Below are 21,588 nucleotides of genomic sequence, written 5' to 3'. Positions count from 1 at the left end.
CTAAAGGTTCTACAGCTAAATCTTTGCCAACATCCTTAATTACTTAAAATAGATTTCGAAAACTAGACTTATCAAATCAAAGAATAAACACTGCTTGTGAACTTTGACACTTTGTGGAAAGGCAACTTGTCAGCCACTACAGTCTCTAGAGCCATGAAAGAGAGTGAACCCTTTTCTTGGCAGCCTAACGGATGGGGCTTTGATGCTTGTTGTTGATAATTCATCTTGGATGGACGCTTTCACTGTTACATAGCGGTTGCTATGTCAACTTTGGGACCAGCCCAAAGCTGTGCTTGTCTAATCACAGATGGTGGTGACATTTCTGCATCTTTCCAACACAGAATTATATGCATGAAAACCCTGAAGAATAAATACCCACTTATTATATAAAATTTTTGTAAAATTGAGGCACATTTTATGAGAGCAGGCATAAAATAATTCCAGTGAGAACTATTTCCTGTGCCCTTAATTTTGTACAGCACTTAGAGGCTTGAAAATTCAGGCCAGGCCAGAAGAGGGCGCTGTGCAAACGCAACCGGAGGTGGAGAAGGATCCTGCCGCAGGGCTGAGCGCACCTTCATCTCTGTTGCTATGGAAACCCTGTGAGACCCTAAGTGCTGCACCCAGCCATTTCTGCTGCTAGGGAAGGAGCTGATTTGTGATCCTCCCCTGTTACACGGGAGCGGTGCTGGAGTAGTTTTCATAGCAACCCTGGGGTCCTGAGGTCACATGTTTAGGCTGCTACATAGGGACAGGTTATTTGTAGAGAATGGTATCAAAAAAAAAAAAACATCTTTCAGGGCTCCTTCCTTAGCTGGGCCACCACTTTGGGCCAAGGGATGGGTAAAACTCCATCAGAGAGGACTGGGAAAACAGCTGGCCAGAAGGACAAGAGCCAATGCACTGGTTTTGTTTGGTTCACAGGGGATTGGCCGAAGTGGGTGTGTTTTGGGAATTTCAATTAAAGACATGAACTTGAGATTAAGAAATTGTTCCCCTGAAGCTGCCCATGAATCCCTGGGGTGAAGGCAGATCCTTGTACAGTCAGTGAAGGAAGGGAAGATTCACTCTGGAATCCAGGTGTGGTTTCCTAGAAGTGGGCATCAAGCCCCAGGAGAGGCCAATTTTGAAGTCTCAAATCTCTAAATGTGATGAGTTAAATGTTTGAAACTAACTTGTGTGGAAACAGGGAACAGCATGTTAAATTTCTAAACACTCCCAAGGGAGGGGGAGGAAGAAAACGTAGTCTATCTGCAAAAGTTCAAAAAGTGAGAAATTGAATGTGTAGGTTCAGTGGCCACTTGCAGCAAGGTCCTTGTTACAGGTTGGGTCCTGCAGAAATCAGACTGGAAGACTGAGTTATCGTGCAGGGTGTTTGTTAGGAAGTGCCCCTCAGGTTGAGACCTATGGAAGGGAGGGAAGGAATCAAGATGGGACAGTTTGCCTCCACCGATTCAATGGAGAGCTCAGGAGCTGGAATGAACCACCAGGGCTGTCCTCCACTTGAGTGAAATGGCCCAGCCCCGATAGTCCCATCTAGATCTGCCAGTGAATTTGGGCCATCCTCAGGCTGCACTCCATGGGTGAGGGGCTCCTCTGCAACTGACGGGCAATCCCAGAAAAGGCTGATAACTGAGAGTACCTGCGGATAGCCCTCCCAGGAGCCAAGGCATCTTGAAGGGAGATCCAGGTGGCACATTCTGTGCCCACCACAATACATTTCCTGGACACTTACACTCCATGCACCCCAAAGTTCTCACTCCCTACTTCTCCCTTAATTTCTGCCCGATGGCCCAAGAGGATTGGGGTGCAGGCTGAGAGCTGGTGAAGAGCCCCATCTAAGGGAACAAACAGTGCTCGAAGTTATGGAATTTCACAGTGTTCTTTGTATAATTGATTTTTAATTTCAGTGGTCAGAAGAGATGCTTGATGATTTCAATATTCTTGAATTTATTAAGACTTGTTTTGTGGAAAGAAAAAAAAAAAAGACTTGTTTTGTGGCCTAACATACAATCTGTCCTGGAGAATGTTCCTTGTGCACTTGAGAAGAATGTGTATTATTGCTTTGGGGTAGAAGTTTCCGTATATATCCAAATCCATCTGATCTAACACACCACTTAAGTCCAGTGTTTCTGTATTGATTTGTGTCTGAATGATGTATCCATTGATGTAAGTGGAATATTAAAGTCCCTACTATATTACTATACTGCTGTCTATTTCTCCCTTTGAGTCTGTTAATATTTGCTTTGTGTTCAAGTGTTATGTTGGGTGCGTACATATTTACAGATGTAATGTCCTCTAAATGGATTGACTCCTTTGTCATGAAACATCCTTGTCTCTTACTATAGTCTTTGTTTAAGAGTTGATTTTGTCCAGTACTAAGTCTAGCTATCGCCCCCCGCCCCTTTCAGTCACACACTGTGGTATTATCAGCACAAGCACACAAATATAGCCAAGCTATGAAGCTGAATAAAACAACTAAAATATCAATCATAAAATAAATTACATCATCCAAACGAGAGGCTGAATCATCTTTCCATTCTCTCTGGAGAAAATACTACAGAATTAGTGAAGAGGCTGAGTAAGCACTCAAAAATACGTAAGGGAAAAAGGTGCGCCAGGACGTTGATAAGTATATTCTTTTCTTGGATCCTGTGATATTTATGGTTTTTCTACTTCTTAAATATGTGTTCGCTTTCCTTCTTTTGTAATGCTAATTTGGTGTTTTCTTCCTTGGACCCCCAGGTCCTAACAGCGCAAGACCCGGAGGGCGGCCCCCACACTGAGGCGAGACGCCTCCCTCCTCCCCTGCAAGTCACCCAGACATCTCAGGTGCACAAAGGAAGAAGCACACGTATTTCACAACAAATTCTCGAGGGGCACGGCCCATTGACAGGCACTTCACCTTCAGACCTACCACCCGTCCATCTCCCAACGCAGGCGCGGTGGCAGACCCCACCCCTCTCCTTTTCGCCCCTGCGCGGAGGCGAAGAGGGGCGGGACGGAAACTCGGGCGCGGATTGGCCGGACGTAAATCACGTAGTTATGTTTGAAAGGCCCAATCAGCACCCGGTCTTTCCGTGCCAGCCAATAGGCAGTGGGAAGGGCAGGCAGAAAGGGCGGGAGTCGCTATTTGAACGGGCCGCGGGAGGGGATGCCGTTCCGCTTCCCGCTGGAGTCGGGTGTGGGTCTCCAGCAGCCATGGAGGACCGTCTCCTCGGGGAGGACGCGCTGCTGTGGCAGCTCCGGGACAGCCGCCGCCGCTTCCAGAGGCACATGCAGCGACTGATAGAAAAGGTATGGCACCCCCCACACACAGGCCCGCTGGAGTGGGGTGATAGGGGCGCGAAGCCGACGGGGGAAAACGGGCTTGGGAGCTGGGGTGAGGATGGAGGCGGCGGAGCGCGGGGCCAACGGGGCGGGAAGGGTAAGGGAGACGGGGGTGTAGAGGAGGAAGCGGGGTTGGGGGGCTGGGATGGAGAGGGAGGTGGTTGGGGGCGAGAGGGAGGGAGCTTGGGTGGAGGGTTCTTCCAGACTTCCGGGGGGTGAGAGGGAGGGAGCTTGGGGTGGGGGGGTTCTTCCAGACTTCCAGCCTCGCGCTGGCGCCTCCTCCTCCCGGGTCAGGGCCTCCTCATGGCCCTCGGACCTGACGAGACGCCCTGTCTCTCCCGCAGTACAACCATCCCTTCGAGGATGCCCCGCTGGTGCAGATGTCCACGCTGACCTATGAGACACCCCAGGGTACGAGTCCTCCCCACCTTCTGAGTGTTTAAGCGTGTGAACAGAATAGTGTCTTCCCAGAGCGCGAAATGCCGTCCCTGCTCTCTCATGAAAATAAACTGTGCTCACCTAGTAGGAATTAAAGCATTACTAATTCCCTTGAACCTGTAAGTTACTTAAATTACTTATTTCCGGCAGAATTACTTATTAAAACAGAATTCTGCAGACCTATAGATGCATGCCACTGCTTGGTCGCTTATTCTGTCCACTGGGGCTGGTTGCTTTAACAGTTGCGGCCGGGTCTCCGTTTCTTCATCTGTCACATGGGAGGATGACTGACTATACCTACTTCGTGGGAATGTTTGAAGTTACATGAGTGTGTTTGTGGAGTTCTTGCAACAGGGCCCAGCCCTCATAAACACTCGTATTGACTATTATTTGACCTATTTGACTGGGAGTATTAACTGTCCTCCTGAGGCTCTGAGCTCCCAGAACGTGAGGAGGAGGAGCCATTCTGTTTAGTGGTTGATGCTGTAAGCTGACTTACATCTCATGGGTTCTCTTTGCTAACTAGGTGGAGCGGTCAGTTCCGCCCACTCAGTCTTATTCCCAGCTCATTCTGACCCACTAGTGAAGGCAAATCTCACATCCAGCTCTGCTGTGCACTGGACAGGCAGGCCCTAGAAGTTTTGTAGGACCAGCTTCTGAAGTTAAATAAAGGGTTAGCTGTCTGCCTTTTTAGCTGAGCCAGCCACCCATGGGTGAAAAGTTTATGAAGACAGAAGCTAAGATATTCCGGCTCCAGATTTCACTTACTCTCTGATCTCTGTCGAGCGATGACAATCGCTTTCTGGCGTTTTGAGTAAGATGAAGTATAGTGACAGGTGACGACAAATCTAACCTGAGGGCAGGACACGGGGCCATGTAGGAATCTTTCCTAAGGGTGCCATCACCAGGCTTCACTCTCTTCTTGTGCACCGTCTCTGCAAGGATGTGATATACATTTACATGATATACGTGATATGCAAGTGTCTGGAGCATTCTGGCCCCTCCACATACCTAGTAGAGCACCACTACAAGAGTGAAGCCCACTCTGACTCCAGTTTGAGGAGAGCAGTAGTTGAAGCATCTACACAGGCTGACAGCACTTCTACTCAGAGCACCAAGGCCTCCTGAAGAGCTTGTTATAGCGCAGATTCCTGGGGCCTCCAGCAGCAATGCTGGGTGTGGATTCAGTGGATCTCAAGAGCTCCTGGCTGATGATAGCGCGGTTCCCCGGACCTATTGCTTAGCCTGAGGAGGTACTTTCTGATTAGAGCTAGGGGACCACCTTGCGGCAGAAGTTCCCAATTTAAGGCAACAGCACAAGATGTAGAGTGTAGCTAACACTCCCACACTCGTAGTGGTGAAGACAGTGGGGGAATAATAGTTGTTCACATGTGTTGACCACTAACCGTGTGCCCTGTGCTTCTGAGAGTCTCATGTTTTGGATTCTCAGCAACCCTTTGAGGTAGGTACTAGTCCTAGGATCATTGTTTCATAGCAGAGATGGAGCAGAAAGAGGTTAGGGAACTAGCCCCATGTCACTTTGCCGCACCAGCAAAGCCTTAACTTGAGTTAGCATATTTGCTAAGCATCACTGTGTTCTGGAAAGGCCACATGGTGCAGTGGGCAGGAGCACAGAGAGTCACTGCCCTGGATTCACAGCCTGGCCCCACCAGTTGGCTGAACTTGACCTACTTCTTGCTTCTGTGTCTCCATCTGTACAGTGAACTTGGTGAGCGCCAACCTCCTAGAGAGTAAGGATTTCTCTACAAGTTCCACAGATGTGAGTTGTAAATACTAAATGTGATATACATGGGAAGTGTTTGGGATAGAGCCTGGATCATTGTAAGCACTGTGTATCATCATTAGCCACCATCTCAACTCAACAATCCCTTTTATTCACTTTGAATTTACCTGGGGGCAAATGGAGGTTTAGGAAGAGATCAAGTATTCTGGCCCAGGTTCTGCTAGCTAGTAAGTGGCAGGACTCCCAAATCTCAGCGTTCACCCGCATGCTTAGGCCTTGCTCTGTACTCATAGACTTCCCTCAGAAAGCACTCCGAACATGGGGTAGAGAGGTTGCCCTCAAACAGTGCTTCCGGTCTATGTGTAATATATAGTTTGCTCTCAATATATCTACTTTAAGGATAATACTTGGCATATGTGTGTTCTTTAACCCCATTTAACTCTGGCTTAAAGATAAAACTAGATGAGCTGTTGCCTCCTAGATAGGAGACTTTCATTAACGACAGGTGTTTGTCTAATCTTAATTTAAAGAAAAAACCTTCAACTCCACATAGGTGAAAAACAACAGAATATCAGAAGTAAGGCTTGCTTTCAGTGTTGTATCTGTCTTTTGCCTGCCACTTTGGTTTTCTTTGACACAGATTGAACAGAAATTCAGCGGTCAGGATTGCTTACATGGTAATTTTAATTTTATTTCTTTTCTGAAGGATTGAGAATTTGGGGTGGAGGACTGGTAAAGGAGAGAAACAAAGGTCACATCCAGGTATTTAACGTCAAATTTTATCGCCAATACAAGCTGCCATATAGGAATACCGATGTGAATGAAGGTGTGGGTCAGCTGTGGCTGCGCCAGGATCCCCCGGAGATTGCCGCAGGGCTCCTGATCTCTGGCTTTCTCACCCGAGCTACCCCCCATTTTCCTCTAAGTATTTACTCTGAGAAGCTTTGCTTCTGTTGCTTGTCAGGTACCAGAAGGAGCTGTCCCCGTTTCCTCTGCTTTAGGCCGGAGGGCTCTTGACAACAGCCCCATGGGCAGGGCTGGCTGGAGGGAGAAACCCGTTCCTGCCCCAGCTGCATCCATAGCTGTGAGCTTACTTTGTTGGGCCCTTGCAGAAAAGATCCGAACCAGTTGCTTTGAGGAAACATGCCTCTTTTCTCTTCTGCAAAGGGAAGAGATTAGGGAAAGGGTGCGGGATCACGCCTCTTTCCCCCATGGAGCTCCCTTCCAAAACCCCTGTGTGGTTTTCCCAAGTTTATCTGTGGACACTGAGACAGGTGGCCTGCTATGTTCATGGGAGGAGCCAAAACAGTTTGCCTTCCGGCTGGGAGACTCACAGTCTTGCCACGGTAATTTTTGCAAGGACGTCTGGGATCCCCTTAATGACTACTTCTCAGCCAAGAAGCCTGTGCCCCAGAATGAAAACATCAGGATTAGGATTCCCAAACCATTAACAGGAATTCTGAAATAAAATTTCTTCCTGATTATTTTCATCACACACATCATGTATTTGGTTGTAGAAATGTTAGAGATACATGTAACTATTAAAATCAACCTAACTTCTACAGTCACTCATGATATTTTAGTATAACATAATTCCTGTTTATAATACACACGTTTTTCACCCTCTTTTTTCCACATAATATATGTTGTGAACATTTTTTTTCATCATCCATTGTATCGCTCAATTACCTTTTTTTCAAAACTGCTCTCATGGATAGGCATTTAGCTGTTTGCACCTTCCTTTATTATAAACCAGGATCGGCACACTTCCGACAAAGGGCCAGATGAGAAGTATTTTAGGCTTTGCTGGCTGTGTGTTTCCTGCTACTCTGCTCTGTATTAGGAGGGGAAGGCTCCTGTATGCCATACATGAACAGGCATGGCTGTGTTCCCTTGAGCTTTATAAGACCCCTGTTATAAATACCCCTTGAAGGACCATCTTTGTGTTTTCCCAGGGCCTATACTGGCCCTTATCTAGTAGTCCCCAGGAGTTGCGATCATCAGGTCAAAGGATTTGCACTCTAAATTATGCTTAATAATGATGCCCACCGATCAGACCAGTATTTGAACGGCCTGGGTAGCCAAGTGTTTTCATCTGCACATTTATTTAAGGTTTTTTTTTAAGATTTTATTTATTTGACAGAGAAAGACACAGCAAACAGGGAACACAAGCAGGGGGAGTGGGAGAGGGAGAAGCAGGCTTCCAGTTGAGCAGGGAGCCCAGTGTGGAATCATGATCCTGGGATCATGACCTGAGCCAAAGGCAGACACTTAACTGACTGAGCCACCCAGGCACCCCTATTTGAGGTGTTTGCTTGAAATGTAGGAGCACTGCTGCCTGGGATCTATGGAATTTTGAGCTCCTCTCCTAAGATTAGAAAACTAGGCGTCTTCTGTGCTGACCTCTAAGACCTCTGCCGCCCCCCAAAGTTACTATGTGTGACTGTGCCCAACTCTGCCTTCTTCTCCCAGACAACCAGAAACTCAGCTGCTCCGCACCCCCAAGATGGTGCCTGGAGGCTGTGGGAGGCAGTAAGCCACGGTGGGCTATGTGTGTGTTAACCTATCAGTCTGGTCCCAACACAAGGCCCGGGTTCTTTTTGGAGCCCCAGAGCTTCCAGCTGCTGGGACGTCAGTGCCCAGGGCTCAGCTTCCCCTAGGTTTTTTTTTGTGTGTGTTTTTTGTTTTATTTTTAAGAATTTATTTATGTATTTGACAGAGAGCTCACAAATAGGCAGAGAGGCAGGGAGAGAGAGAGAGAGGAGGAAGCAGGCTCTCTGCCAAGCAGAGAGCCTGATGCAGGACTCGATCCCAGGACCCTGAGATCATGACCCGAGCCAAAGACAGAGGCTTAACCCACTGAGCCACCCAGGCACCCTCCCCTAGTTTTCCAATCAAGTTCTGCCTCACCTCCAGACACAGCAGCCATGAAACAGTTCCAGAGGCTTCTCTAGTTCTTCCTATCTGTTCCAGGTGATTCAGCCCCTCCTCACCTGAGGCAAAGGGGGCGACATTCCCCAAGACAGGATTCAGTTACCAGGCAGTGTTCACAGCCAGCCACAAACCCCCCTGATCCTGAGGTGGCACCTGCAGGGACAGGCCTCACCATGCTCTGACTCCTGTTCTTGTGAGGCGGGGGAGTTCCTAAGCTCCTTTAGCCAATCTGGTGTCTTGAATTCTCAAATTTTACTAATGAGAACCCATGGATGGCATTCGTCAGGATTGTTAGCGAGGCCAGAGGTAGAGACCAGACCATAGAGTGTGGGCCCACGGCCCACTGGCTGCCCCTGTGGTGTGAGCCCTGGTCAGGCCAGCTGACTGCCCCTGAGAACTGGCTTCACAGGCACGGGGTCACAGGTGAGATCACAGGAAGTTCCTCTCTGCCTCTCAGATTTCCAGGTTCTATTTGCTGATCTAGTGGCAAGGCTGTCCTGTGGCATTTGGGTTTTGTATGGCACCCACACGTGCGCAGCGGTCTGGCCCCTGCATTCCCATCTTTGCTCCTTGCTTCCCCTACTCCTTCCCTTGCCATCCACAATTCACCATCCGAGTGGCTTTGGTAATAGCAGCCCAGGCACACCCAGAGGAAGAAAGCCGTTCCTTCTGAGGAGAGGCCCTACCATTGAAAGGGAGTCTCGAGGCCCTTTATGCGGGAAGATACTAGAAGTGCATGAAACCCTGTGCTCTTACGCTAAAGGGAGGATTGTAGGGCTGCTACTTCACCATGGCTTTGAAGTGGGTTGTCACTGAGTCGAGCCTGTCTTGATCTACTTCTGTGCTTTTGAGGACTCCACGGTGGAGGCAGTCAGCAGGAGTGATGGCGGCCCCGCGGAAGCCAGCGCCAGAGGTCCAGCTCCCCCCGTGCCTGGCACACAGGTCCTGGCAGTGGGTGAGTGTCCCTGTGCTAGGTGGCGAGTTCGGGAGGAGCATGGGTCCCCAGTACAGCATTCAAAGTCCAGATCCCTCACTAGGACTTTTTTCCAAGGTTATTTTAAAAACAAGAGCATCTTAAAGTGCTTGCTAGTTCCTTCTATCTTGCTTAGTTACATCACGGTTCTTGACACCTAAACAGCCCTCAAACCTTCTTGAAGAATGCATGTACACGGTTCCATCTGTTTTTTAACTTATTGCCCCTCTTAAAAACATCTCAGGAATTTCATAAGACTTCAGATTGGCCCCACAGGGCGGTGTTTGAACTGCTGACTCCTGTGGGATGTCTTCCTGCCTCTGCGTCACCTTGTCCTCCATGGGGCTGCCTTCCCTGCCCCAGGCCAGTCCCAGGCTGCCCAAACCCCGACCCAGCCTGTTTTCTGGGGAATCTGTCGCCACTGCCTTTCTCTCTTTGGCGTCTCCCTCAGCCCTGTGCAGCCCGTCAGTGTTGAACAAACTCAGATTTCACCTCAGGCATAGTTGACAGGCCTCCCTGCCCTGTGTCCCTCTCTCTGCATTGGTTTGACTTCCCTTCACGACCCAACTTACAGGAGCTGCCCTTGCTTCCCACCTGCCAGGCATTCCACCAGCTCCATCCTGGCTCCCGACTCCATCTGGAAGGCGGAACTCTCAGTGGTCCCAGCCACCCTGTTGCTGACTCATTGGCATTCTGGGGCTTCTATCCCACTGCCCTCTTGGTAGCATTTGGAGCTTCTGGAAATCCTGGCTTTAGTCTATGGCCCTGTGGGTTTTCTTCCTTTTCCACCCCCCTCCTGCCAGCCCACCTCCCCTCTCTACCAGATGCCCTTTATTGAGATTGGTCTGAGCCCCTCACCGTGGTGCAACCCCCAGCCCAGACCCTGTCAGCCTCTCTTCTCAGTCTAAACTTGGCACATCTAAACTGAAAAGGTCAACCAGAAGAATTGCCCTTGGCACATCTGTAATATGAGACAAACCCAGCCCCTCCCTCCCTCCCTGTGCCTCTGCCTCCCCCGTCCCTCATGTAGCTCTGTCTCTGTGCCCTGCCATACCCCCACAGTGCCAGCCCTTCCCCTGCTGCACCTGCAACAGCGCCCATCCAGGCATGCCACTTCGCTGCTCAAAGCACTACAGTGGCTTCCTGTTGCTCTTGGGACGAAGAGCAGAATCCTGGCCTGCCCACCATGTTTCACTGCCCCCAGGAAGCCCCCTGACCCCCAGATCAGAACAGACCCCCACCTTCACCCAGGCTCCATATACCAGCCCTTCTCCAGATAGCAGTTAACCAGACTGTAGGTCTGTAATGTCAGACTTTGTAACTGGCCCAAAACCCCCATCTCCTGCTGGCACTGGTCCTCCACAGGCTTCGTGTGCTCTGCCCAGCTCTCGCCAGCAGCTCACCTGCTCCAGGCCAGCTGTAAAAAAGGATTCAGTCCTTCAGAGAACACAGGGCGGTCTTGCCAAGTAGAACTAGGAAGACCTTAATGAAGGTGTTCACTCATTGATCCCAACTACAACTCCACAAATCCTTAGTTCCATGAGTTCCTGGACTGCTTGAAATAATTAGAATGGTTATTCCAGAGCTGCACTCTCCAATGTGATGGCACACGTCGCCGGTGGATAGTCAAATGAACTGAACATTAAATAAAATTTAATTTAAAGTTCCCCAGCCTCAGAGCCACATTCCAAGTGCTCACCGGCCACACTGGCTGACATAGCAGACAGCAGGGAGGTGGACAACAGCCCTGGGCCACAGTGACTCTGCTTCTAGAATCAGAGGCAATCGAAGGAGCTCAAGGTGATAGAAGTCTTCTCCAGGGGCACCTGAGTGGCTCAGGTGGTTGGGCATCTAACTTGGTCTCAGGTCATGATCTCAGGGTCCTGGGATTGAGCCCCACATTGGGCTCTGCCCTCAGCAAAGTGTCTGCTTCTCCCTTTCCCTCTCCCCTCCCCCAGCTCCTACATAAGCTCTCCCTCAAACAAATAAATCAAATCTTTTTTTAAAAAAAGATTTGATTTATTTGTTTGACAGAGCGGGAACACAAGCAGGGGGAGCGGGAGAGGGAGAAGCAGGCTTCCCGCTGAGCAGGGAGCCTGATGTGGGCCTCGATCCCGAGACCCTGGGATCATGACCTGAGCCAAAGTCAGACGCTTAAGGACTGAGCCACCAGGCACTCAATAAATAAAATATTTAAAAAAAAAAAAAGAAGGAAAGAAAGAAAGCTGCTTCTCCAGTCATATTCCTGCCCTGATGGATTTATTGCATTGCTAGTAATCAGGACAGCGACAGATGGCTGTGTCCTTATTAAAGGGAGCACTCTAGAACATACTCTAATGGTGCAAACACTATCCTTAAGAGAAAATGCAAGGTTTCTTTAAAATGCTGATTGAGATTTCCTTTTTTTTGCTTTCAGATTCAAAAAACAGTGATGATGCATCTTTATATCAGGAAGACGTGATTGCTGGGTCCTTCATGGTAAGACCCACCTGTTAGAATGAAGGGACCAAGCCAGGACTCAGGGGTACAAGAGCATGTCTTCATTTCCAGTGTATATCTTGTCCTCTTTAGACTCACTCTTTGCTAATACCACCCCTCATGTCTCTGATCCTCCTTCTCCTCCTGTCTAGCACGCGGCAGTCTTCACTGCCCCGGTTCAAGCCTGGTTTACTGAACTTAAAAAAAATGTTGGATGATGTTCCGTCTGAACCATCACAGTTCACTGTGCACCCATACCCTTGATCGTGATATTAAAAGTTAGGTTCTAAGTTGGCCTTTGCCTAAGAGGCAGTGTCATTAGGAAGTTGTTTCCAGGGAGTATTTCCAGGTCAGCCCTTGGAAGCCCATGTTGTCACAAGGTCACGTCATCAGGCCATAGATCTGCCTGCCACCCAGAGTGGCCCAGTGGTCCCAGTGGGCCCAGAACCACCTGACTCTTTACCCATCAGGATCCGATCTCACCCTCCCTCCATTGGGATACACGAGAATACACAGAGAACTTAGTCTAGTGGGGTGTCTTTCCTGGCCCCAGTGTCAGATGCTGGAAGAGCTCGCATGTGGGTTTTTCCCTAAAATTGCTGTTTTCATCCAGAGTTTGCCATAAACCCGGTTTGACTTTTTAGTGTCTAACTAGAATGGCTGTGACCCTGGAAGAAGGGTACTTTTTGAAGTGTTACATAGGGGTGGCAGTGAAGGGGAAGTAGGTGGTCCCAGCAATAAGAAACATCCTGGACAATGTGTGTTTGTGTTATCCCCTTTATCCCCCTTTGGCTTCCCACTCCGGTGCAGGGTGAAGGTCAACACGCCCTCTCCCCCGTGCTTGGCAGAAGGGAAACAGAGAGGCCGCTCTTCTGCCTCCTTAGCCAAAATGCTGAACATCTTTTCTCGTAAATGTACTGATCAGGGCTGATTCTCACAGTTGAGTCCTGAACTCACCTAAGAATATTCAGATTGTTTTAAATTATTTTCTGTTCTAGGAATGCTGTCCTAAACTTCCACAGACTTCTCTTTTTTGTCTTTTTTTTCTTTCTTTTGGATGGTTGCCCCTGGGTAAATGATCTAGTTTGATTTCTGGGTCCAAAGGATTTTCAGAGGATCTGGACCATTTTGCACTAACAGCAAGGAGCAAAAAGTGACTTTGAAGAACTTCATTTACTGATGTGTAGTTAATGAACTTGCCAGTTTGTTCCAGCACCCAAGAGCTCATCCAGACCCAAAAGCTCTTACGAATACTGATTCGCTTCTGTATCAGCCTGCAGTGCCTTGGAGCCCTTCGAAAAACGAGTTAAGGAGGAAATACTTGACCCAGGTGGATGTTCTGCTCCAGGATGAAGGACGTTCAGAGGTAACGTGCTTCCCGGCGTGCATCTTCTGATAATTGAATCCTAGAGACACACGGAGGCCCACCAATCAGGTTCTTGTTCACTCTCTGTGGAGCCCGGAAGGAGCCTCCGAAGCAAGTGTTTAGAAACCATATCATTCCCGGGCTTGCAGACTTCCACTCTCCTTGAGGAAGCGCTCCAGGTCCTTGGGGGCAGCAGGGATCAGGGAAGCTCGTGGGATGCGTCCTCCGTCGCCCTCTGTTCTGGAGCAGCTCACAGAAATGTAAGGGGCCCCACCTTGGGGGCAGTGATGGGGAAGCAGCAGCTCCCCGCTCCCTGCGGCTCTGGGGTGACCGGGCTGGCACTGGCAGCAAGTGCCCTCTGCACCTGACCTGCGGTTGTGTCACGGGCGGTCCGTGCTGAGGTCTAGGCTGCCCCGCCGGGCCCTTGCCCAGGGTGGGTGCCCACCACACTCCCCCACAGCCAGTCTCCCAGAGCTTGGTCTGACATAGCAAGGACGCCAGCCCTAGCTTTCCAAGTTCTGTCAGGGTCTTCTCATAAAGGACATTTTCATATCTAGTAACTAGGAGGTAAGTGACATGGGAAGAGTCATTTATCTCAAAGGCAGCAAACTTCATAGGAACATGTACTTTTTCTTACTGTGTTGCTGACCAGTGAGAAGGCCATGGCTGAGGACCATTGAATTGGTGGATGTACTGGAAATGGCCTTTCCCTTTATCCTAGAGCAGTGGGGGGTGGGGTCCTGGCAGATGGGTGGCAGCAATGACCCTCTGGGGGGGGGTCCCCTGAGGGTCACATGGACAAGCTCCCAGATTTTACTAAGACACCTCCTCCCACCACTGCTAGAGGCTGCAGCCACTGGGATTGTGGTCACACTTGTCACATCTGCTGCTGAGCTCAGACCCACGGCCTGTGGCTGGGGAGGAGCAGCTCATACCATCCTGCGGGGCCTGGCACTGGCTGTAGGGGACAGCTTTGGACACCCCCATGTGTTAAATCATATGCTTTGATTTCAGTGTACTGACGATGGAGATGGAGAGGACACCCATGTGACATTGAGTCCTTCCTTGGCCTCACCTGCTGGGCCCGCCCATGGTGAGTGTGACATAGAAACTTGGTGTGAACCGTGCCCCTTCTGCTTATGTGCATGTTTCATTGACATAAACTGTTAGACCAACACTTAATAGATAAATTATTCATATTTAACTAATAGACTGCTTTTTCCCTCTGGCATTGTGGCACTAATTGCTAATTAGCTCTTTATCCCAACATACTGTTGTGAAATGTTTGAATCTTCAGAAACACAGGACTCCAACAATAAACATCCTTTGCTTGCATGTAATAATCCACATTTTGTGGCATTTGCTTATCTGCCCACTGCCCCCATGCCCACGCACCATGTCCATTGACCAGCGTTCACATCTGTGCTGTCCCTAAGGCTGGCAGGTCTGCTAAGAACAAGGAAACCCCAGGCCTGGGTGGAGCTGTCCTGCACAGGCCAGAAGGCTCCTGGGCCATCTCCTATCTCGTGAATAGTCCTGGCCGCTGGTAGTCTTGCAGAACGTCCCTCAGTTTGGACTTCTCTGGACTTCCTCCAGGTTAAGTTCATGTTAAACATTTTTCGCAAAAATAATGCAGAGATGGTATGTGTTCTCCAAGGACGTCCCATCACTCTGTCCCATTGTTAGTGACTCTCCAGCCTGGGCACTTGGCTAAGGGAGGACCCTCCCAGGTTTCTCACTTCCTCAGAGTCATCTGTGGGTGCCCTCTGAGATCACCTGGTTCCCCACAGACCTCCCACCCCGTGGTTTTGGTGTTGGGCCCCAACTCCTGCCTAAGTCGGTGCTGCAAACCCACCCTATTCTGGTCCTGCCATTCCCACCGGGCGCACCTGTTGGCATTCTGTAAACAAGCACTGTCTCACTTCTTTCCTGAATTTTGTTCCTTCCTTGATCCCCACATGGTTTTACTTTAAAAAAATTCTAGAATCAATAAGAACTCCTGGACATTTTTTTTCTCTTTTAATTCACTCATGTTAGAAGCCACTGGTGCTCAAGTTGTCCCACACACAGGCCATAGGAGCCCTCCTCACAGGCTTCTGTGTCCTCCCTCCTGCCGCGTCAGTTTTGAGCACTTCGTGCCCTTACCCCGACTCCACGGTCGCCCCCCGCCCCTGTGATCACCAGTGCCAAAACCCTCTACTCATCTGGCTGGTCGTGCAGTGCAGAGCTGTTTCAGAGTCACGGCTCCTGCTATCACTTGGACAACCTGCTCAAGAAGGTTCCAGAGTTTGAAGCAGCTCTTTGATCCTCACGCAGTGTCCCAGAGGCTACCCATTCTGAGTACAGTGTTCAAAATCATTTGACTTGTTTTTCCTCCTGCCATTATCATAAATTTGATAAGCACTTGAGTGCTTTCTGGGTCTGTTTTCACTTTTTAGAGTTCTCCCTATCCTCGTTGGTTTAATTTTATTTTTTAACTACATAAAACATGGCACATGTGCAAGTCCAGTCTGCATGAAGAGGTGTATCCGGGAGTCCTGTGTCTTCCCTGCCCCCGAGCCCTGAAGGTAAACGTGTCATTGTTTGGTTTCTTCTGAGACTTTGAAAAAGGCATCCAGCGTGTACACCATCACCCGGGAAGGAAGACCCACTGGGGAAGTTTTGGGAGGAGAGTAGAAATTTAAGTTTGAGAGCTAGAAAGAAATCTCCGAGAAAAATCTAGTTCTATATTTTCATGAAACTTTCCTCTTTTTTATCTTGCTTTAAAAAGCCTCATCCCCATCCACCCTTTAGTTCTGTGGTCTTGCACCTTCTTGAACGGTGGCACTTTACCTTGTGTGTGTTTTCCTCCAGGAAGCCGTGGCCATGTGTCTGGAAGGAGTCCTGGCAGCCCGGTTAAGCCGGCTTCATGGCCTGGGGAGTGTGATCCAGCAGACCTGGCCCTCGTGCCTAGAAGCGACAGTCTCATGTTCCAGGGGGCTGGGGGGCACAGCCGCTCAAGCAGCCCGGCCTTGGAGGCCGACATCATCTGTGACGTGACCATCAGCGACCTGTATGCCGGCATGCTGCACTCGATGAGCCGGCTGCTGAGCACAAAACCGGCGTGTATTATCTCCACCAAAACCTCGTTCATCGCTCACAGCTGGAGCGCCAGGAGGAGGCACAAGTGTAAGAACAGAATGAACCAGACACAGTGCCGAGGAGCCGGGCTCTCTCGAAGGGCTTCCCGGGAGCCACTCCCATCCTGTTCCGAGCCACTGAAGGACAGGGAAGTGTTAAGAGATTGCGAGAACTTTCTAGATGCTTCTGGCCAGAAGGCAGGGGTAGAATTAGAAAAAGCTTTCCCTGAAGTCAACAAACCCAAGATCCACAAGTTAGATCCACGTTGGAAGGAGCTTAAGGGGTTGAAGAGTTTAATGCCTCAGGGGTGTTCATTGACTTACGGAGGAACCTGTACAATGCATCACCTCGGTCAGGAAAATAGACTTAGGGCACTAAAATGGTTAATTTCTCCTGTAAAAATCGTTTCCAGGCCAAGAGTACTGCGGGACAAGGGAGGGAATCGTTACAGGGAAATTGGAATCAAATTTGATAAGCTTCATCAGGAATATTGCCCAAACTCTGGGAAACAGACTGCCTGCCTGCCTTCCTGCCTGACTTCCCTCCCAGGACCCTCAGCAGTGGCCGTGTACAGGGGTGGTCCAGCGAGCCCTTGCAGCCCCCGGGGCTTAGAAACCCGCAGGCTCAGCAGGTTCCACGAGGCTTTTGAAGACCTGGGTGAACGAGCTATTGGGACAGTGAGCTGGTACAGCGAACCCCAAACCAGCTCCGTGCAGAGCCCAGTCCGCTCGGAGCAGACCCTTGACCTTTTTCAAGGAAACCATCCTGAAATACTTAGAAAGTCCTTATCTCCCAGCAAAGCCACATCAGTAGCTGGCGGACAGCCTCCAAGCAGTGGAAGGAAACGTTACAATGAAATAAAGGAGAAATTCGACAAGCTTCACCAAAAGTATTGCCAACAGTCACCGCAGCAGACACAGGCACCTTTACGTATTGGAACATCTCCAGATAGAGCAAGCCTGGAAGTTCAGTACCCCAGAGGAGGCACCTTGGAAAAAGCAAACCCAGACTCTGGCTTCCACGGTCCCCCAAAGCCGTCAGCATCACCCCAGTGGAGCATGGAAAGTCCACTCGGCTCAACTGCACTTGAGGCTCAGCCATCAATGAGCTTCGTGCTCACTGCCACGAGGGGCCACCAGTCCCCTCCGAAGAGACGCCGATTATCAGATTCCCTGCTGTATGGACAGTGGGCCAGTTCCCAGGATTCATCGCATGTGGTGGGCCACGCCATCCCATGGCCAGGGGAGAAGCCGGCTCCCGACAGCCCCCCTGGCAAAAGAAGGTGCGTTTCTGTGGGTCGAATATGGGTGTTTTACAGGATGATTCTTCTATGCTCGTTTTGCAAACTTCCTCCCAAATTCTTTTCCTTCCTCCGAAATGAGCATTTATATCCAGAACCTGTTTGTGGGTGGGATGTGTGGAGGTGGGGGCTGAAAGGGTTCTTAGCGGGAACATTTTACACACTTCCCACGGCAGTGCATTTGGGGGACTTTTCTAAAAAGCCTCACTAGTAGTGCGCTCTGTCTGTCCTTGTCAGTTTGTGTCCTTCCCAGCCTCTCCTGGTCCTACTCCAAAAACAGCCATCCTAAAGTACAACTGATCTGCAAATAGTGACTTTCCTTCTATTTCTGGACTCCCTGCCGGGGACAGCAGGAGCGGCTGGCCTGCGCCACCTGCTGCTGCTCCGCGACCCAGTGTTCGGCACGGAGGTCCAACCTCATCCTACAGTCTGGTTTGTGCGGACACTTGAGTCACGTGTGAATGCGTGTGTGCCGTTCTTTCTCGGGAGAAAAGATGCAAGAAGGCGGGGTGGGGCAAGTCACCGTGGATTGATCACCATTTTCCCATGAGCCCCAGGCTTTCCAGCACATGCTTCAGTGTCCCCAGGCCGGGGTTTGGGCAATGAGACTCCTAAACGAGCACACATTTGTGGTTTTGTGCATTGGTGGTGTGGGCAGGTGAGGTCGTGTCGAAACCCTCCTCCCTCCTAGCCCCAAGCAGACGGGCGCCCCCTCCAGTGGCCGTTCAGATGGACCCCATCTCCCCTAAACATCCCGTGTTCTCTTTTCCCCACTGTGAACCCATCCCAGGAACCCGTGCGTTCCTCTCAGGGATGAGCCATGAGCTGTCACTGTCCCCACCCGAGTGACCCCACTGGTCCTTCCCTGCCTTTGCCAACTCACGCTTCTCGGCATTCAAACCCACATGGCCCCACTCTCGGAGAGTATTTCCAAAAACCTGAGAGGGCTTTGGCTGCAGGTGGGGCTGGGTGCAGGAGAGGACTTGTCCTTTCTGAATGAACACAACCCATAGTAGCCAGTGCCTCTTCAGGGTCAGAATCGCGGTCTGGTCTTTTTTCCTTCTGCTTCCACTTCCTCCAGCTGCCCCTGTATCCTCCAGCCTGCTGTCCGGCCTCTCCTCCACTGAAGCCACTGTCCACCAGTGCCCCCAATGGCCACGTCCCAGGGCCTTAACCATGCGGTGGCCTCTGTTCCTCCTGACCTGTCCCCTACATCGTCCTGTCCCTCAGCTTCACCTCTGTGGCTTTTCCCACCTCATCCCCAGATTTGCTGCCATGTCAGGCCACCTGCTGACCCAGCCCCTGGAGTTCAGCGGGGGGGGGGGGGTGTCACTCCCCCAGCCCTCTTCCGCCTCCACTGCCGCTGACCCACCCTTCCCACCTTCTCAATGACTACCAGTCTCTTCTCGTTCACCTGACCAGTGAGGGCCTGCCAAAGTCAGTCACAGCGAGGAGTAATGCCTTGTGCCTGGCAGTGGAGCAGCCAGAGGAGAGCTCAGCCCTCTGTGGGGCTGGCTCCCCTGGAATTTGGTAAGTCATGGTGGCCATGCCCTGGAGGCCTCTCACAGTTCCATCTTAAAGCTGTGGCATGAACACACTTAACCATTTTTCTTCTTTTTCTACTTATAAATATTGAGAAAATGGACCAAATCTTCCTGAGCTGCCTACAGAAGGCATTGTTAATGGCTGACATCTGAGTCCCTTTCTGTGTGCCTGGCTGTGCAGAGCCTTCTCACCGCCTCCTCCCTTAATCCGCAACGACCCCCTTGATGAGATAGGTCTCATCCAACAGGCAGGTTCTGTCTCTTACTCTATAAATAAGGGAGTGTAGCTGAATAGCTGAAGACTTTCTCGAATCCTGAGTCGGTCCAGGCCCTTGATGCCAGGCCAGGAACCACCTGGTTCATGGGCATAACCACCAGATGGCGCTGCTCCCTGGAGGCGGGTAACCCTTCGGCGGGTTTTTGCATCCTTGACACATTTTCTATAGTGGACACACAAATGCTTATATATATATATGCAGTGGAATAAATACAGAACAGTTAAGGTTTTGGTGGCATGGGAATTCTAGTGGAATTTTACTGAAATAATTTTCCTTGTCCTTTTCTTTTTTTCTAAAGGAAAGAACACACCTTTCAAGATGGAAGAGAAAAGTGACTTTGTACTCAGAAAAATTGAAAGCTGAAGATGTATAGCCAAGTTATTTTTTAAGAGTTTGTCCCTCTTCCCCCTTACTCTGTGTGTGTTTAATCCTCAAGAATATGTGAGAGCTGGCTTCACTTATCTGCCCTTCAAAGCAAATTTCAGTGAAACTTGTCCCTTTGGAATGACTCTGAGTTCTTGGTGTAGAAATTATTTGAATAAAGTTGCTCAATTAAAATTTTTCATGTGATCCTTTATAGGCTTATTTTCCTTGTGTGTTCTTTTTAAAATGTACACACATCCTCAGAAAGCTCTCCATTCCCAGTCGTTAGAGAACCTTGTTTGCTCTAAAACCCATGTCCGCCCCGGATATGAGGGTTTAAGGTTTAAATTCAGAACTAGGGACCTGGTCTCTTCCATGTTAGCAAGTAGCAAATTAAAACATTAGCTCATCCCTGAAAAGTAATTCCTAACATCTTAAAGTTTTTAGCTGAAAACGTGCTGTATTCAGATAGTCCCGGGATGGTCCCAAACCTTGCAACCACACAGCATCCCTGACCAAGCATTTGCTCACACCGCCACCGCCCCACAACCCCCACCACACCACCTGCCTCCTACCCAGCAGGCCTGTGCTACTGTTCTCTGGCCCAGCCAGGCTCTCGCTGCTGGAGAGGCTGGAATAGCAGGGTCACCTAGCAGAAGAAGGCAAGCTAGAAGAGCTCAGGCACAGGTCTTGGGTAATCGATAGGATCTGCCAATAAAGGATGCCATAGACTATATGTGGGATGGTGGGTATTTTTAACATGCCCAGTTTAGTACTACATGTATTCCACGTCTTGGCTTCACCAAAAGGTGTTAGCGCTTGCCAGGAGCTGATGGGTGCTGGTATCATATATCAAGATTCTAGGTAGCTGGTTTCCTCCGCGATCCCGCTGGGTGTCTGCTGCTAAGGAAGCGTGCAGCCGCGATCCTCGAGTGCATGCATGGGCTTACCTGTGGCATACATCTAGATGTGAGCTGGTCGTGGATAGGTGTCTTCAACTCCTAATTTTGCCAAATGGCTTTCCCAAATGGCTATTCCAGTATTCAGTCTGGTAATAGAAGAGGTCCCATTACTGCCACCAGTGGGCGCCACTCGGGGCGGGCGTGGGGGGAGGTTGGTTTGTGAAACGAATGGCAGATTGCGTTTCTGGGGAACTGGCTTTTCATTTGCTTTGTTTCTTACTAATCTGGGTATGTCCTGGTTGCCAGTTCAATTATACAAACCAATCCGGTCTGGAATAAATTGCAAGTAATTTCTTCCGTCTGTGATGTGTCATTTAACTTCATGGCACCTTACTGTAAAGAAGTTACATTTTAACAGTCAGATAACCTAACCCTTTATTTTTTTCTGGCATCTGCTGTTAACTTTTTAGAGAAAACCTAGTCTCAGGATTAAAAATACTCTTCCGTCTTACATCTTTGCTTTTCAAATTAAGGTCCAGAAACCCTCTAGAGATGTTCTGCACAGGCACGAAGTGGATAAAGCCTGGTTGTATGCCACCAAAGCTCTTTCCTCCACGCCTGCCCCAAGTGACATGTCTGATCCTGCCCGAATCGGTGGCCTTCGGGTCTGTCAGTAGTGAGAGCTTCTCAGCACTTGGCAGGAAACACCGTCGAAATCTATTCCATGGGAGCTACCAAACAACGGGAAAACCACTGTCCAGGAAGCCTTGCACCCACGGATGGTTCTTTGCCCTGACCCACAGCCCTCTCCTGCCAGG

At 49.8% G+C, this 21,588-nt stretch overlaps 1 protein-coding gene across 2 annotated transcripts; it reads left to right on the top strand.

Annotated features, from left to right (window-relative positions):
• Positions 1-3,201: 3,201 nt before the first annotated feature.
• Positions 3,202-20,064, top strand: HJURP (Holliday junction recognition protein). 2 transcript variants are annotated; one of them, XM_032857542.1, is made up of 9 exons: positions 3,202-3,297; positions 3,675-3,741; positions 6,219-6,274; positions 9,299-9,401; positions 11,836-11,897; positions 13,171-13,263; positions 14,278-14,356; positions 16,117-17,665; positions 19,804-20,064. In XM_032857542.1, the coding sequence occupies exons 1-9, from the start codon at positions 3,202-3,204 to the stop codon at positions 19,838-19,840; spliced, it is 2,142 nt and encodes a 713-aa protein (XP_032713433.1). In that variant the 3' UTR covers positions 19,841-20,064. The 2 variants fall into 2 exon arrangements, with proteins under 2 accessions (XP_032713433.1, XP_032713434.1); XM_032857543.1 differs by lacking the exons at positions 3,202-3,297; positions 3,675-3,741; positions 6,219-6,274 and adding an exon at positions 5,468-6,189.
• Positions 20,065-21,588: the final 1,524 nt, after the last annotated feature.

The sequence above is a fragment of the Lontra canadensis genome, unplaced genomic scaffold (assembly GCF_010015895.1).
Source record: "Lontra canadensis isolate GAN:19392208 unplaced genomic scaffold, GSC_riverotter_1.0 scaffold13, whole genome shotgun sequence".
In the NCBI taxonomy this organism is placed as follows: domain Eukaryota; kingdom Metazoa; phylum Chordata; class Mammalia; order Carnivora; family Mustelidae; genus Lontra; species Lontra canadensis.
The sequence above is the reverse complement of the archived record's forward strand: the minus strand, read 5'-3'. Positions and strand labels throughout refer to the sequence as shown.